A 15,547-nucleotide genomic window follows, 5' to 3' on the forward strand; every position below is an offset into this window, starting at 1 on the left:
AAAGGCCAAGATTAACTAGAAGGAAGATTATATTAGGCTGAAATGTTCATTTCTATTTCAAATTAAAAAGAGTTGTGGGAATGAGGAGACCATTTTTTAAAAAAAAAGTTACTTGAGGCTTTATTCTTATGTAAGTTAGCAAATGAAGATTCTTTTCTAGCTATTCAAACCATCCTGTCCTAGAATTCAAATAGAAAAACCGCAAGCTTTGCTCTTGTGGCTTAGAACAGAAGTTCCAAAATAATAGAGGGAGTGTATCCCAGTTGCTAGGGTACTGTCCTAGACTTCAAAAGATCTGGGTTCGTTTGTCTTCTGTGACCATAAACAAATTGACTGTTTCCTTCCCTCCCTCACCTCAGGAGGTCTAGTATTTTACACACCACGGGCTGGATGCCAGTTTCAGGAGTTGTCTTGCAGGCTAGGGATGTGGTCTGAATGGCTCAAGGACTCCCCTGCTGCAGCTGCCCAACTTGTGGAGGGGCAAAGCTGAGGTGAGCAGCTCCACGTTGGACTGCATGCCTAACAGCTGAAGAGGAAGCAAGGAACACTTCCCCGTGGGTTTTTAGGGATTCACTGGAGCAAAGTATCTTCTTGTGTTAGGAGTATTTCTCCTGGGATGGCGAGTTTGCTCACTCACTCATGCCATCAGCACCAGAAGTGCTCTCAGGTGATTTCTTAAGGGTACAGGTTGCAGAGATTCTGTCCTGAGAGGTGCCTGGCTACCACTACATGGCACATGTTAGAGGTTGCAGGGTAAAAACCCTGCCATGCTCTCTCCTGCGTAGCAGCCTATTTTACTCTTCCTGGAGCAAGCTCAGTTATGTTTCTCTGTAGTCAATTGTGTGGAATCAGGCTGTACTCTGGCTGTAATCTGCTCTGGATATTGTAAATTGGACTGCTGCTTTTCACCCTTTGTAAGGACAGATACATCAGGTAACAAGGACCTTGACAGGTGTGAAGTGAAGACTGCTTAAAGACCTATCATAAATCAGAAGGAAAAGCCAATACAACTGTTTTCCCTTCTAGCAGTTTGACAATTTATGCGTGTTCTCCTTAAAACTGAAGCTGAAAAATTAGCATCTGCAGTAGCAGGCTTTTCTGTGAAAGCTGATTTGTTTTTTGATGCTGACTGATGATAGGAGTTGCTCTACATAGGTTTTATGTATCTCTCTAAAATATATGCTAGCCAGTCAAACTGTAGGGATCGTGTGTTTTGACTGGTAGTTACATGGTATTAATACATGGTATGCTTGCAAAAGGAAATTTTGTAAAACTGTAGGACAATGTGATGTGTACATCACCAATGAAGAATTTCTGCAATCCCGCTGCATAGTTGCTCTCACCACATAAGGTGAAATAGCATGCTGGGTAACAGAGTTTGACCTGCAAGCGTCCTGTGCAGCTAAAATACTGGCTATGTTATTAACGTGCATATAATTCATTAGTAAACTCGGGGACTTACGCAAGTGTTTTGTTATTTGCACAATGAATGTTTAAGTTGTTTTGCTCTGGTTGGCTGATATAATTGCTTTATTTGTTCCTGTTTTGCATTGCAAAGCTCCATACCAAGAGCATAGTCACATGTTTCACATGTTAATTAAAGGACAATAAAATTTGACTCTTTTGGACTCCGCAACATTCTTCCATGGATAAGAGTCTTAGTTATCCCAAGCTTTTCAAGTTCTGCCTCTATTCCTGATGAACAAAAATCATAGTGCAAGCTCAGTTAGGAGTGTTTTTTTTCCTTAAGCATTCATTCAAGTCCTTGAATTTTCAAGATGAGCACCTTCTCCTGTCTGCTCCTGCCACAGGACTGCAATAATTTCTGGCATTGATTGGTGCAGCTTTCTAAAAACCCGTTTAGAACTAATTTACAGAATTTGCCATCAAAAACTTGAAGACCCTTATAAGTTCATGTACTTTCCCTCTGCTTATTGTGTTTTGTCACATATCATATTGTTTAACCCCACCCATCCCCATTTAGAGTGTTGCTACAGTTCCATTTGGTGCGTAGCTATCTCACTTTGGAGTAGATTTCGTAGCTGGTTTGTTTCCCTTCAAAGAATGGCAACAGGAAAATTCTGCAGCAGCCTTCAAAAATATGCCAGAAAAATAATTTACAGCCATTGCAAATATATACAGTGACTATGTAAGTATTAGTGATTCATCATACCTAGTGCCTAATGTCTGAAATTATTTTCCTCGTAGCTGAAACCACAGGTGGATTTGCATAAACTGGAGCTTTCTAATCCAGAGATGCTGGACTGTTCTTAAACTGGAAGTTAGGGTCTTTAGGTCTTCTGATCCCGTGTTATTTGCAGCCAGTGTCTGCATGACCACAGGCACTGTTTTAGGACAGTGTGGGATGGAATGAACACACAGTAAAAGAATGCTACCATGGGAACTGAACTCATTGCAAACTCTAGAACTTTTTTTTTTTTAACTTGAAAACAGAGTTGTGGGATTGTCCATTTCCTGTACTAGGCCTCTTTCCTTCAAGCTGTACAAGGGGAGTCCATGGTGATCACAGTTTAGGTCCCTTCTCTGCTGGTTGGTCTTAGATGTCAGTCAGTCCTCTTCTTATATCAATACTTCTGTCTAAAATTGTTTGTCTCGTGTATCAGGCAGGCTTGCTACGGGAACGCAGCAGTGGCCCAGAAGGAGACAATGAGAACCAGTGTCACCAAGTTACTGTCTTTATATGTTTTATTAACAGCACTGCAATGAGATCCAACCTCTTTTGTTCGTTAGGGCTGAAGAATACAGTGTGTAAACTTCATAACTGACTTCAAAACTGACAATTTCAGTACAATTCAACATGAAGTTTAATCTGTTTAGCTTGAGTGTCGGGACTTCTTTAATCAAGGGAGATCAACACAAAACATAGTAAATATGTGTCTTGCTTAATATTTAATAAAATATTGCTTGTTGGTTTTTGTCCTGAACATTACACAGACTGAAGGGTTCTTGCAAGTATGTGAAGTTACTGTTGTCTCAGTTCTTTCCAATAAAGACAAAGCTGGCCTTTTTGTGACCTCACAGCCAGTGCAGAGTATTAGTGCTTGGGACTCCTTAACTTAAAATAGAATTTGGAGAACTGCAGAAATGTTCTGTGCAGTTAGACGTGATTAGTCCTTAGGAGTTTAACAGCTGATAACAAGTCTGTACTTTTAGCTTCAATAACAAATCTGTTCAAAGAGAGTAAAACGTTGTAAGCTTATAGTTAGTCATAAACTTAACTATAAAAAAAAAAAAGTAACTTGAATTACTGCTGGAATATAGTTGAGTATGTTTATGGGCTTTTATATGAAAGCTGCATTCCTCCCTGCCTTTTCAAAAGACATTAATTCTGTAAACCTGAGCATAGCATTTTAAACACAGTAAAGTGTCGTGATATGCCTGTAGTTGTTACTTACATATGTTGATTGATTACAATAATCGTTTAATAACTGATTTGGAGGGAAAGGATTATTACCTTCTGGTCTGAAATGTTTAGCAAAAAATAAATAAAAATCAGGCACTTCTCCTGATATTGCTTGGGTTGAAAAGCCAGGATGCAACTGATACATTACTCATCTCTAAATTTATTGACTAATTGAATGTTGGAATGCTTTTTTAAGAAGGACAGATAGGAACCAGGATATGAAACCAGTTAGTCTGTGGCATGATGTTATCTCTGTAGAGTCCTAGAGCTAATACTCAGCAGAGGAAAGGGCAGTAATGAAGGGTGCTTTCCTAATAGGACTGCAACAGGGTAATTTGTCTGTGAGACAAGATTAAGAGATACATGCTGACCACATTCTTGACTCCATCTCTCTAGCTGTCTTTCTGCATTGCTTCATGAAGCCAGGATGACTTCTGTTCTCAGGCTCGCCCTTCTTGAGGGAGTGCTGTATCAGACTGCCAGCATACAACGTTCATGGAGGCACAGTGGAACCAGAAGGCGTGGTGGGGAGGGAGGACCCTTGGTTGACCAGTATGGTCCCAGGGGAGTCATTGTCTGCACCTAGTCACTGGGGTTCGCTGCCTGAGGCACGCCACACTGGAAGGATCAAGGTTTGGAAACGTGAGCTCCGTGTGTGTGTTTGCAGGCCTACATTAGCTGGGATGGCAGTGGCTGAGGCAGACAAAAGGTGTTATAACATCGGTGGAGCCAAGGGGCATTGCGCTGCTCCAGCTCTGGGTAGAACATCAGGCACTTCAGTGTGCACGGCCCCATCAAAGGGGGCTTTGTGGGCAGTGCTCTTACTAGAAACTTCCCTCCAAGCGTCGCCATTATTATGCTTATGAAACAGAGGAAGGAAAACAGCATGCAAAGTTTAAAACAAAATCTCAAAAAGCAATATTTAAATTCGCATGTAGGTGAGTTTGTTGTGTTGTTTTTTTGACTGCTTTTCATCTGATGGTGATCTTATTTCCAAAGTGTAGTATAATTGTTGCAGCTAAGTAAGTTTGCTTATGCTTCTGTCTGTTTAAGCATACACTGAAAGTTGTTTTGCTATTAGTATCAAAAAGAATTGTTTGTCTTCCAGGTAGAAAAATGTCTTAACAAATTTGTCTCTGGTTTTCGTGCGTTAGTTTATTTTTCTTTTTTTCTTTCCCATCAAGGAAGACAACAGTTTATGAATACTTTGGTACTTCTGAATTCTTAATTGTTTTGTTAAGACAAGCTGTTGTAGATTCCCATTTATTAATATTGGACATATTAGAGCAATTTGAGGCTTTGGTGTATTAATAAACTTAAAATTGTGTTCCAGGCAATAGCTGTTTGGAAACAACATTCCATGGTGATATTTCCAGAGAAATATAAAACCTTCATAGCTGTTTATTAAATGTAGGTAAGCTTGAAGCGAAGATTATTTTATGCAGATATCTTTAACGTCAGGCAAGTTTTAAAACTTGGGTGGAAATTCTTTGCTTTGTAGGCAGACTTTAAAATAAGTTCTTCACATTTTTGTAAAATTCCTTAAATGTTTAAACTCCTGACTTTCTCTGTTGCAAGTGTTTTTTTTTTAATGTAATATTTTTCTTTATTATTTTGATAGTTGAAAAAGGCAAATCAGGTTCTGTGGTGTTGAAGCTTTTGAAGCAGCACATTCAATTCCTTGTTTTGTATATGCTTTAGGCATCCGAAAGAAGGGACTAGAAAATGAGACTTAAGGGGGGTGTCTGAGGGAACTGGGGTTGTTTAGTCTGGAGAAAAGGAGGCTGAGGGGAGGGGAGAGCTCCTTGCTGAAAGGAGCTACCTGAAAGGAGGTTGCCCCAAGGAGGGTGTCAGTCTCTTTTCTCAGGTGACAGGTGATAGCACACAAGGAAATGGTCTCAAGTTGCTCCAGGGGAGGTTTAGACTGGACATTAGGAAGAAATTCTTCACGGAAAGGGTGGTTAGGTATTGGAACAGGCAGGGAAGTTGTGCAGTCTCCATCTGTGGGGACATTTAAGAGACGTGTGGATATGGCACTAAGGGACACTAGTTAGTTACAGGACTCAGTAGGTCAGATTAATGGCTGGATTTGGTGATCTTTTTCAGCCTAAATGATTCTGTAATTCATAGTGTGCTTTCGCCTATGTATCCAGAAAGTCCAGTGGTGCAAGTCTCTAGTGCTAGCTACTCCACAGATTCTGCAGCATTCCAATTACAAATGCAAAGTAACTTATCTGGCTGTTTATTAAAGAACAATTAAAAAGCCTAGGGCATTCTTCTTTTTTTTTTTTGAGTACTGTAAAGGTAAGTCAGGGAACACTAATTTTTAAAATGGGAAATGAGCTTGTGGAAATGTCGGGCTTTGGGGAAGGAAGAAGAGAGAGAATAGTGGGCTCCTCTTGCCCTCGCTTAAGTCGTGTCTTGCTTAAGAAGGCCCGCTGTTCAGGAAGTTATCCTTAAGTCAATTTATGAAATCCTTTTTTGTCACGATGTATGTGGAAACAAAAAATTGAATCCATTAGGAGTTAGCTGTTAGAGACAACTCTAAGCTTAGCTTTGTCTCTTAACATCTTGGATATGACCTGATTAAAGTGCAGTGTTTAATATTATTGCTATTAATGTAATCAGTGTTTATACACTGAAAATAACTTCATTCAAACTGGATGTTACATGACTAGAAGGGTGTGCATGCTGCTTTAACAACTTGTCCAGCTTGAAAATGTAAGTTCTCTCTTTTTAGGGAATTAGTCAGCTTTTCACAATGTATTTAACCTGAATAACAACTCCAGCTGCATTAGGTAAAAAACATATATGCACACACGTATTATTTCTCATAAGCCTCTGTGTGGCATTCATAGCTGTATTACTCAGGTCAGAAAACAAATTATGGCAAAGAACTTGTGATCTACGTGTAGACTGCAATGGAGAAATAAGACGGAAGGAAACTGTGATGAGGAAGGATAAAGCTTGAAAAGAGGATGTGTGTATGAAATGACTGCCATTCTATATGTGCTGTGGAAAATATGCTCAGTGAGAGAGGAAAATTAGAGCAGTGAGCTTCAACTCGAGTTGGAAGGAATTTTCATGAAGGTGTCATGGTAATGCATAGGAGGGACTGCAAGAGGAGTAAAGAGCATGTTGGTGAGTCAGGTGGCCATATCTCAGGTGTAAGAATTCAATATTAATTAAGAAAGCCTCTCGTGTGTTAACATTCATAAGCTTACAAATTATATTTTACCCTTTAAATTTGAAGGTCTGGAATGATTCAAAGTCAAGAATGATCAAAGCATGAAATCTCAGCATTCAATAATAAATGTCTAAAGTTGCATACTGGTCTAAGCTGTATGGAAGACTATTTTTAAAAACTTCTAAAAGCTAAAGTATTAAAGGGAAGATTTTAAAAAAAAAAATCACTTCTCTGTGTGTATGTGTATACCTACATGTACACACACAAGAGGCTGCTGTTCTGAAGACCATGTATATAAAAACTGGAAAAGGCTAGAACTCTTTTCCTTGGATCAAAATACAGCTATTCCCTGTTTGTACAGAAGTGGTTTTGACGGTATTGATGGTGCTGCTTTACTTGTTATGGTCTTCCAACTCTGTCTTGGGGTGTCAGGGAAACCTTTCTGCTTTTTTTGCCTTGGAACTCACTAGGGCATTCAGAAAGTTCTGTAGACGTTAGGGTAATAATTTTCTTTGTAAGAAATATTTTCTTTCTTCTCTTTCACCTTTATGGATCACGTGATTGTAGAGAAGGTACAAGGGTGCTATTGCTGAATAATTTACACCTCAATAGTCACTTTCAGAACTTGAGGACACTTTTCTTTCTGAAGCCGCTGCATTGAAACTCTGATACTTGACCAGCCCATACTATCAGCTAAGTGCAGCAAATGCTGAGTAGTACCAGTAGGTCTGGTGCTTCAGTTCTGAAGTATTTGTTTTATGGAGAATCTGTTTGCATCAACTTGTGGAAGAAAAGCAACTTCAAGTTAATTATCACAATTTCTGATTAATATCTTGCTTCCCATTTTTATAGCACTGTATCGTTAAAGCTGGATAAAAAGCCTATGTATTAGACCTATGTAAAATGTTTGAAATGTTTTTTCATAGCTGAATAACTAGCTTTCTTAAGTGAATTGAAAATTCTGGAGGTTTATTTCAAAAATATGGGGAAACATGTTGTTCTTGGTGCTCCATGCAGCTTTTTCTGTCCTAATTGCCAGCAGCTTTCAGGTGGTTTATTTACCATTTGTATGTTTTTATAGAAGTCTGACTTCAGTAACTGACCAGTTAGATTTTTGTGTGTCTGTGTAGTACTAAGCATATTGAGTGGTATACAGATACAGTCGTAATTTTTCAAAATACGAAGTTGCTGTATGTTACTGTGGGAGAAAGGGGAGGATTTGGCAAATAGCTCTTTGAGAACTGTATACCTTATTAGGCTGAGGTTATTCAGCCCTGAGCTCATCTTTAATCATTGTTTTGTCAGCAGTTTAATTAACCAAGCAACACTTTTCCTACTGATTTAAATAGACTAAATATCAGATAACCCAGTCATCTGGAATCTTGTTTTTAAAAAAAGTCCTAGTTTTTTTTTTTTTTTAGAGTTTACATCCTATTGGTGTAGTATTAATAAATGCCTGGATCGTTTGTTTGTTGTGCAGCTTCCCTCTCAGTGGCAACTGTACCTCAGTACTATGCATCAAAGACGTGATCACCTGTAGATCTGGTTCTGTTTTACGTGCAGCCCTGCTTTGCATCTACACTGCTCTATTTTTGTTGTCAATTGAGATTGTGTCCACTGTAACACTAGAGTGTAAAGCTGAAAAGTATGCATAAAGAGGATTTACCTTTCGTTTGCATAGGACCTATAAATCAAGTTGTGTGTTAAATACACTTGCGTTTGTCAAGATAAGTCGTACATTTAAAAAACAAAAAAAATCTCCTGATGTTCCCTCTGATTCAGAAATCTTGTGTTTCAGTGCCTGACTAATCTCTGCCTTGCTGATGCTTTTTGAATGAGCTTCGTATGTGAAAGCTCTACTAATCCTTGTACTTACTGTTTGAATGTTTGCTACAGGAAGCGAGCAGCTGCAAAGCATCTAATAGAGCGCTACTACCACCAGTTAACTGAGGGCTGTGGAAATGAAGCCTGCACGAATGAATTTTGTGCTTCCTGTCCAACTTTTCTCCGTATGGATAACAATGCAGCAGCCATTAAGGCCCTCGAGCTTTATAAGATTAATGCAAAACTCTGTGATCCTCATCCCTCCAAGAAAGGAACGAGCTCAGCTTACCTAGAAAACAATTCCAAAGGTGCCCATAACAATTCCTGCACTGACAGAAAAATGAACAAGAAGGAAATGCAAGGCCCAAGAGATGACTTTAAAGGTAAGATGTCGTTTTAGATTCTTCCTAAAATAGAACACATTTAATGTGTGCAAGTATAAGTCTTCAGATGTCAGCATGGTGTTGTTCTTTTGATTCCTTAAATAAAATATAGTGTTTGGCTTTCAAATATTTTACTATAGATTCTATAAAGTGGCTGGGTTACTGCTGAACACTGATTCCAAATCTGGATCTTCACTACATCTCTCTTAAAATTCATATGTATTCTGAGATTACTGTTTCTACAAACATGGAGGTTTTTAAGTGCTGTTGTATGCCTATTTTAGCTCAGTTAATTTGCCTAGTTTTGTAACTGCCCTGGAGTTAATGGGTTGTAAAATGTGTTTTTTGACGAATTCCAGTTTCTGTGTTAAGAAACATAAGATGAACAAAATGATACAATGGATAATAAATAGGCTTGAACAGTGGATTTATTTGGAAGAGGAAATAGAACTAATAAAACCTTGTGACTGTCCACTGGAGGTTTGTTTTGGACTATCAGTGGCTTTAACACGTACCCTTCTCATGATCTAAACTTAACCCTTATTGCAAAGCTCTGTCTTTGCCAAATGTCAAACCTTCCAATTATGATGACCAGACATATTTGCAAAGGAAGTTGTTGAAGGAAGCACTAGAGAAAGAGACCACTGCATAAGATGACGTCTTGATTGTTACCCAAAAACAGACATTTAAAAAAAAAATGCATCTACCAAGTGAAAAAAGTTAAAATATTTAAGCCAGAGTGGGGAAGAGAAATACAATTCTGTACATCTTTTCAGACTTATTTTTAGGTTTTTTTAAACTCTGCTAGCAGGAGTCTGCAAAAATCAGTTTGTGACTGAAATCTGTGATGCAAAAAGAAATCCCAAGCTAACTGAAATTAGAGCTATTAACTGCTGTGCAGACTTTAAATGTTGTAGTAAATGGTTTGAGCACAGAAGTTTAGATTCATTCATTTTTGCTAAAGAAAGTAAAACCATTTACAGCAAAGAATTAAAAAGGCCTGCAGAATCAGCAGTGAAATGTAGCTCTGTTATAGGAGACCTGAGATGCTCCAGTCAATACTAGCATTAGTTTGTTCTTCAGCTGATGTAAGCATGTGTCCCCAAATTATTTATGATCTGAGTAAGCAAAGAAGCAAACAGTAGGGAGGGGAAAAGGGAGCCAGTGTGGTGTTAGACTGGCCTGAGAGGCATTAGGTCTGTTCTCTGACTTTTAGTTTTGTGTGTTTCTGATGGAGATGTACGCAGGATTTTTGTTCATCTACCCCACCCTGCCATCTTCTCTCCAGATGCAGATATGTAAGAGTCTTTGCGCTCTATTTCCAGAGGCGCTATGTTGTCTAAAGCAATGACTCAGATCTCATGTATTGTAGAGTCACAAGTGTTGACCTGTCTTTGTAGCTGTATGGTCAGAGCATGAATGCGTTGTTAAATACCATATGGGACTCTTATTTACCTGGGGAAAGGAATCACATCTAAGGAATCGAGCACTCTAGATTCCTATTCTAAATTACTGGAATCACTGCTAAAGCTTGATTTCACGTGTGAGGATGTCATGGGGTAGCATTAGAGCAAGGTTGGAGAGGAACCGTTTACTTACTGGATCACTTAGTGTAGTAGAAAGATCAAGAGAAGGTGTGTAAAAGCTCACAGTCAAATGTCAGTTAAAACTGACTTCAGTAGAAAGGAACCTTCAGTTATGTGTGGCTTACTCTGCAGATGATCAGTATTGGATACAGACATATAAGATGTTGATCACTGCTACAAAGTAAAATGGGACAGGCCCTTAGAGCAGCTCAGTTGGAGTGTCGTCACAGGATATGACTTAAAGCTGTTACAAAACTGCTTATGGTAATACTAAATATTTTAGCAGGAAATAGCAGGTGGTTTCCTATTTAAATATTACGTATCTGTTTAAAAAATTTTTAAAAAAATGGAAAATTGTATTGAAAGCATGGGAATTTAAAATGTGTTATTAAACTGTCAACTTTATTGATAATTTCTGTGCTATAAGTAACTTCCACGCAGTGGAGTCAGTGAACTTGAGAGTGTAGTCCTTGTTTTGAGGAGCTATGGCACAGAACAATCTGTATCAGCAGTTAAATTTATTTTAGGCAGGTTTGCTGCTTGCATACGCATGGCAACAGATAAAAATAGGAGATGTACTAGGACTGAATCCCTTCATAATATTTTCAGTGCTGTTGTTTAGCAGGACAGATTTCAGTTTTGAAGCTTTTCCCACTGTCTTCATATTTGTTGGAAGTCAATCTCAGTAGCATGACATAAGCTTAATCTTTCCCATGTTACATGTGCTCTAAGAATGATTTTGGGTCTCTGCAAAAATCAATAAATTGTCTCTCTGCCTGATTTAGTTTGTATTTTTAACTTAATGATTGCTTGGGATGAATGTTAAGGTAGGTAATCCCATTTCAAAATATTTAAACATATACTGTATATAAGTATATATATTAAGGTGATACAGTTACTACTTTCTTCAGAGGTAGTTATACTGGTGGTGTTGATGGATACAGTGATGTGATGCATGTCCTCAGCTCTGCAGAGATGCTATTACACAGATTTGGTTTTCATTTCTATGTGCCAGTTTGGAAGAATCTGAATGTTTAAACTAGATTGGCTTTTCAGTACCTGATCATGTTTGGTGGTTATCCTACTGTAAGTCATCACCTGATGCACATACATTTGTGGGTACTGCTTGAGAAATAGCAGAGAAAACTACATAATGCTTTTTCCTTCTCTTAATAAAGAGGAAGGAAGATTCAGGTTAGCAAATGGATCCCCAAAGGAGCTATTGCACTTGGAGTGGGGGGAACAGGTACTTGGAGCCCATGCTGCTGTTGTGTGTAAACCAGCTTGATCATCTGAATAGCAAGTTGATGAGTGTGCTCCAGTGAAGCCTAGCGTACAGAGAAGTAACTCACCTACCCAACTGTGTGTGTAATTTAGAAGGCAGCATAAATTTCTAAACATGTATTGTGTTTTTTAAATGATTTTCAGGTACGTTTTTTATATATATATATATATATATATATATACACACGCACATACTGCAGAAAACATTAGAAATAGAAATAAACAAGAAATCATATATACAACAAAACGAATTGGTGAATCTTTTCAAGATCTGTTTTTAAGAAGTGGGGAAGTATGTGGATTAAATAAGTGTTATGAAAAAAAGTTGATAGTTTAGTTCAGATAGTTTAATGACTTGTCTGTTAGCTGTGCAGTATTGTTACTGTCTTAACAGACTTTCAAAGCTTAACATCTTACTGATTGCCCTAGTTGCTCTTGGTTAGACAATATAGCACAATTAAATGTGACCAAATGTAGTCAATCAAAAGACAGCAAAACAATTTTACTGTCACAGTATGTTCTCTGATTCGCATCCACAAATGAAATATTACACAAAAGAATTGTGAAAGAAATCATGATTCTTCATGCTATTGAAATCGAAATATGTTTTGAATTTATCAAGCACTGATGCTGTTTTTTGTAAAGTGTGTTAATAATATGATATACATATTTCATGAGTAGAGCAAATAAATACCTTATATTTTTAAATTTTATCTTAATACAATTAAAATATTTCATCTCTTTGTAGATGTGACTTTTCTAACAGAAGACAAGATATATGAAATTCTTGAACTATGTCGAGAGAAAGAGGATTATTCCCCTTTAATCCGGGTGATTGGGAGAGTATTTTCTAGTGCTGAAGCATTGGTACAGAGTTTCCGAAAAGCCAAGCAGCACACGAAGGAGGAGCTCAAGTCCCTTCAAGGAAAGGATGAAGACAAAGATGAAGACGAAAAGGAAAAAGCTGCCTGTTCAGCTGCTGCTATGGAAGAAGATTCAGGCGCATCGTCATCTTCATCATCAAGAATAGGTGATAACACACAGGGAGACAATAACCTCCAAAAATTAGGCCCCGATGAAGTGTCTGTAGATATTGAAGCAGTCAGGCGGGTCTATGATAGATTACTTTCTAATGAAAAAATAGAAACTGCCTTTTTAAATGCACTTGTGTACTTGTCACCTAATGTGGAATGTGACTTGACTTACCATAATGTGTACTCTCGGGATCCTAACTATCTGAATTTGTTTATAATCGTTATGGAGAATGGCAATCTTCATAGCCCTGAATACCTGGAAATGGCTCTGCCGTTGTTTTGCAAAGCAATGAGCAAGCTACCCCTTGCAGCTCAAGCAAAACTGGTCAGATTGTGGTCTAAGTATAGAGCAGACCAAATTCGGAGAATGATGGAGACATTTCAGCAGCTTATTACTTACAAAGTCATAAGCAACGAGTTCAATAGTCGTAACCTAGTGAATGACGATGATGCTGTTGTTGCTGCTTCAAAGTGCTTGAAAATGGTTTACTATGCAAATGTAGTAGGAGGGGATGTGGATACAGATCATAATGAAGAGGAAGATGAAGAACCCATCCCAGAATCAAGTGAACTAACTCTTCAAGAGCTGTTGGGTGAGGAAAGAAGAAATAAAAAAGGTCCTCGAGTGGACCCTCTGGAAACTGAACTGGGTGTTAAAACTATAGATTGCAGAAAACCACTTATTCCTTTTGAAGAATTTATTAACGAACCACTGAATGATGTTCTAGAAATGGACAAAGACTACACTTTCTTCAAAGTAGAAACGGAAAACAAATTCTCTTTTATGACTTGTCCCTTCATATTGAATGCTGTTACCAAGAACCTGGGATTGTATTATGACAATAGAATCCGGATGTACAGTGAACGACGCATAACTGTGCTCTACAGCTTAGTTCAAGGACAGCAGCTCAACCCGTACTTGCGACTTAAAGTGAGACGTGATCACATCATCGACGATGCACTTGTCCGGGTAAGTCCTGCGGCAGCAACATGGAGCTTTGGTTGGTTGGGTTTGGCTAGCACAAACTGCGCAGGCTTCGACTAACTGGAAAGGACCGTGTGTGGATCCGGTGTTTTACGTACTAGATTTCCTCTGCAAGAATCTCATATGGCTTTACTATATTAAGTTTGAATTCTGAGCGTGTTGCTGGAGACTTACGTGGTCAGCAGAACCAGTTTTGCTCAGAGCACTTGCATCAAAGAGTTCTTGACCCTCATTAACAGGTTCTGTGCTGTTACACATCTTAACGCAGAGGGTGGCCAAATTCTGTTTCAGTGCCTTATTTTCTGTGTCCTCTGCGCTGGATCATCTTTTGATGATATTTTTTTTTTTCAGATGGAAGTTTGAATTAAAGCCTTTCCTTTCAGTTGTGTACTGTTCTTGTGACTTGTGATCTTCTAGGTGTAAAGCGTGTGGAGTGACTACTTGATAAGTAGAACTTCGCTTCCCTAAGCCTTGTTGGTATTTGGTGCAAATAATGACTGAGAAAGGGGGAAGTAAGACCTGTTAGTACTTGAGAACTGTGAGAGCAGCCTGTTTCTGAATATGCTGGCTTCTTAAGGTAAAACTTAAAAATCCTTGTTCACACCTTTTTTGAAGATGGGAGTTGTGCAGAATACAAACTATGAAGAATATTTCACACAAACTTCTTTTTTCATAAATAGGTCCCTTAATTTCAGGACTTTTCTTCCTTTTTTTTTGCTTAAAGCTGTTATTTTTCAGAAGCTCATTTTTCTGTGTTCTGTTAAAAGCACAACAGTCCTTGCAAACTTTTAAACTTTGATTTTAAAGCATGTCGCTAAAGAGCCAGACAAGAATGTGTATTTGGAGAGAGTCTGGGGACAGTATGATTTCTTGCTTCTCAACCCAATAGCTGCTTCTGTTTAACTGCTATTGAAGGTCAGTTTTGAGAACCCTAAATAAGCTTCCACACTGATTTTTCAGTGTACATCTGCATTTTCTGATGAGTTAGCTGCTTCATGCAAATTGCTAATATTATCAGTTAGCATGCAAAACTTCTGTCTCAAGTACCAACAGGTGTGTTAGGGATTTGCAGTGCAGAAGTGGCTTGTCTGTAAGCCCAGTTACTGTATCAGGCAAGTGAAAAAATACTGTTGTAAGATTAAGCCTTCCTGTGTACCAGTTTTCTGATTTAAAAATGCTCTTTGTAGTTTCACTCTCTCTGGAGCTTACAGTTGTGCCCTGTTAGGTTTTGTCACCTTGAAGTAATGAGGTTTTTCATTGATGCTCTTCAGCTTTGAGATAGGTAAATATTGGAGAAGAGGGAATACTGTCTCTTCAGGAGAGGATGGACTGAAACAGGATGAGAGCTAGTTTTGGGGAGATGTTCTCTTAAAGTCAGTTTGAGCAGAGAGGAAGCAGACCCTCCTCATGCTGATGATGGGAAAGAAAATCTGTAAACATGTAAAGGTATCCATCTACATACTGCTCCCTGCTTTAGGGAGTTGAAACCTTTGAGGACAAAAGATGCTTAGTGTTGATTAGAAAGCTCGTGGGCAACATCAGGTTGGTGCAGTTGCTACATCTCAGCGGGGCCACAGCAGACATCACTGCACACTCTTGGTCTGCTGGAAACTTAGGTAATTTAAATCACTTGAAACTCAAGCAAATGAATTTAAATTGCAATGCATGTGCAGCAGCCCTGGCACAGCCCAGCAGTCTACAAATACATGCCTGGGCAGTTGCCATGGATCCTCTTACGGATGTTAATTTCAGCTGTCAGAACATGTTAAATTATGGTAATCTGACTCTGTCAAAAACCAAAGGAGAGTAAGAATTTTCGACTGTTTATTCTGAGATGAAG

General features: G+C 38.5%; 1 protein-coding gene across 8 annotated transcripts in view; it reads left to right on the forward strand.

Annotated features, from left to right (window-relative positions):
• Positions 1 to 15,547, forward strand: part of UBE3A (ubiquitin protein ligase E3A) — a 50,193-nt gene that overhangs the window by 19,536 nt on the left and 15,110 nt on the right. For all 8 annotated transcript variants that reach the window (XM_083832296.1, XM_083832297.1, XM_083832295.1 and 5 more), the window contains 2 exons: positions 8,508 to 8,818; positions 12,437 to 13,692. In XM_083832296.1, coding sequence (XP_083688422.1) covers positions 8,508 to 8,818; positions 12,437 to 13,692 — 1,567 coding nt within the window. The remainder of the gene's footprint in view (positions 1 to 8,507; positions 8,819 to 12,436; positions 13,693 to 15,547) is intronic.

The sequence above is a fragment of the Anser anser genome (assembly GCF_964211835.1).
Source record: "Anser anser genome assembly, chromosome: 1".
Lineage (NCBI taxonomy): Eukaryota > Metazoa > Chordata > Aves > Anseriformes > Anatidae > Anser > Anser anser.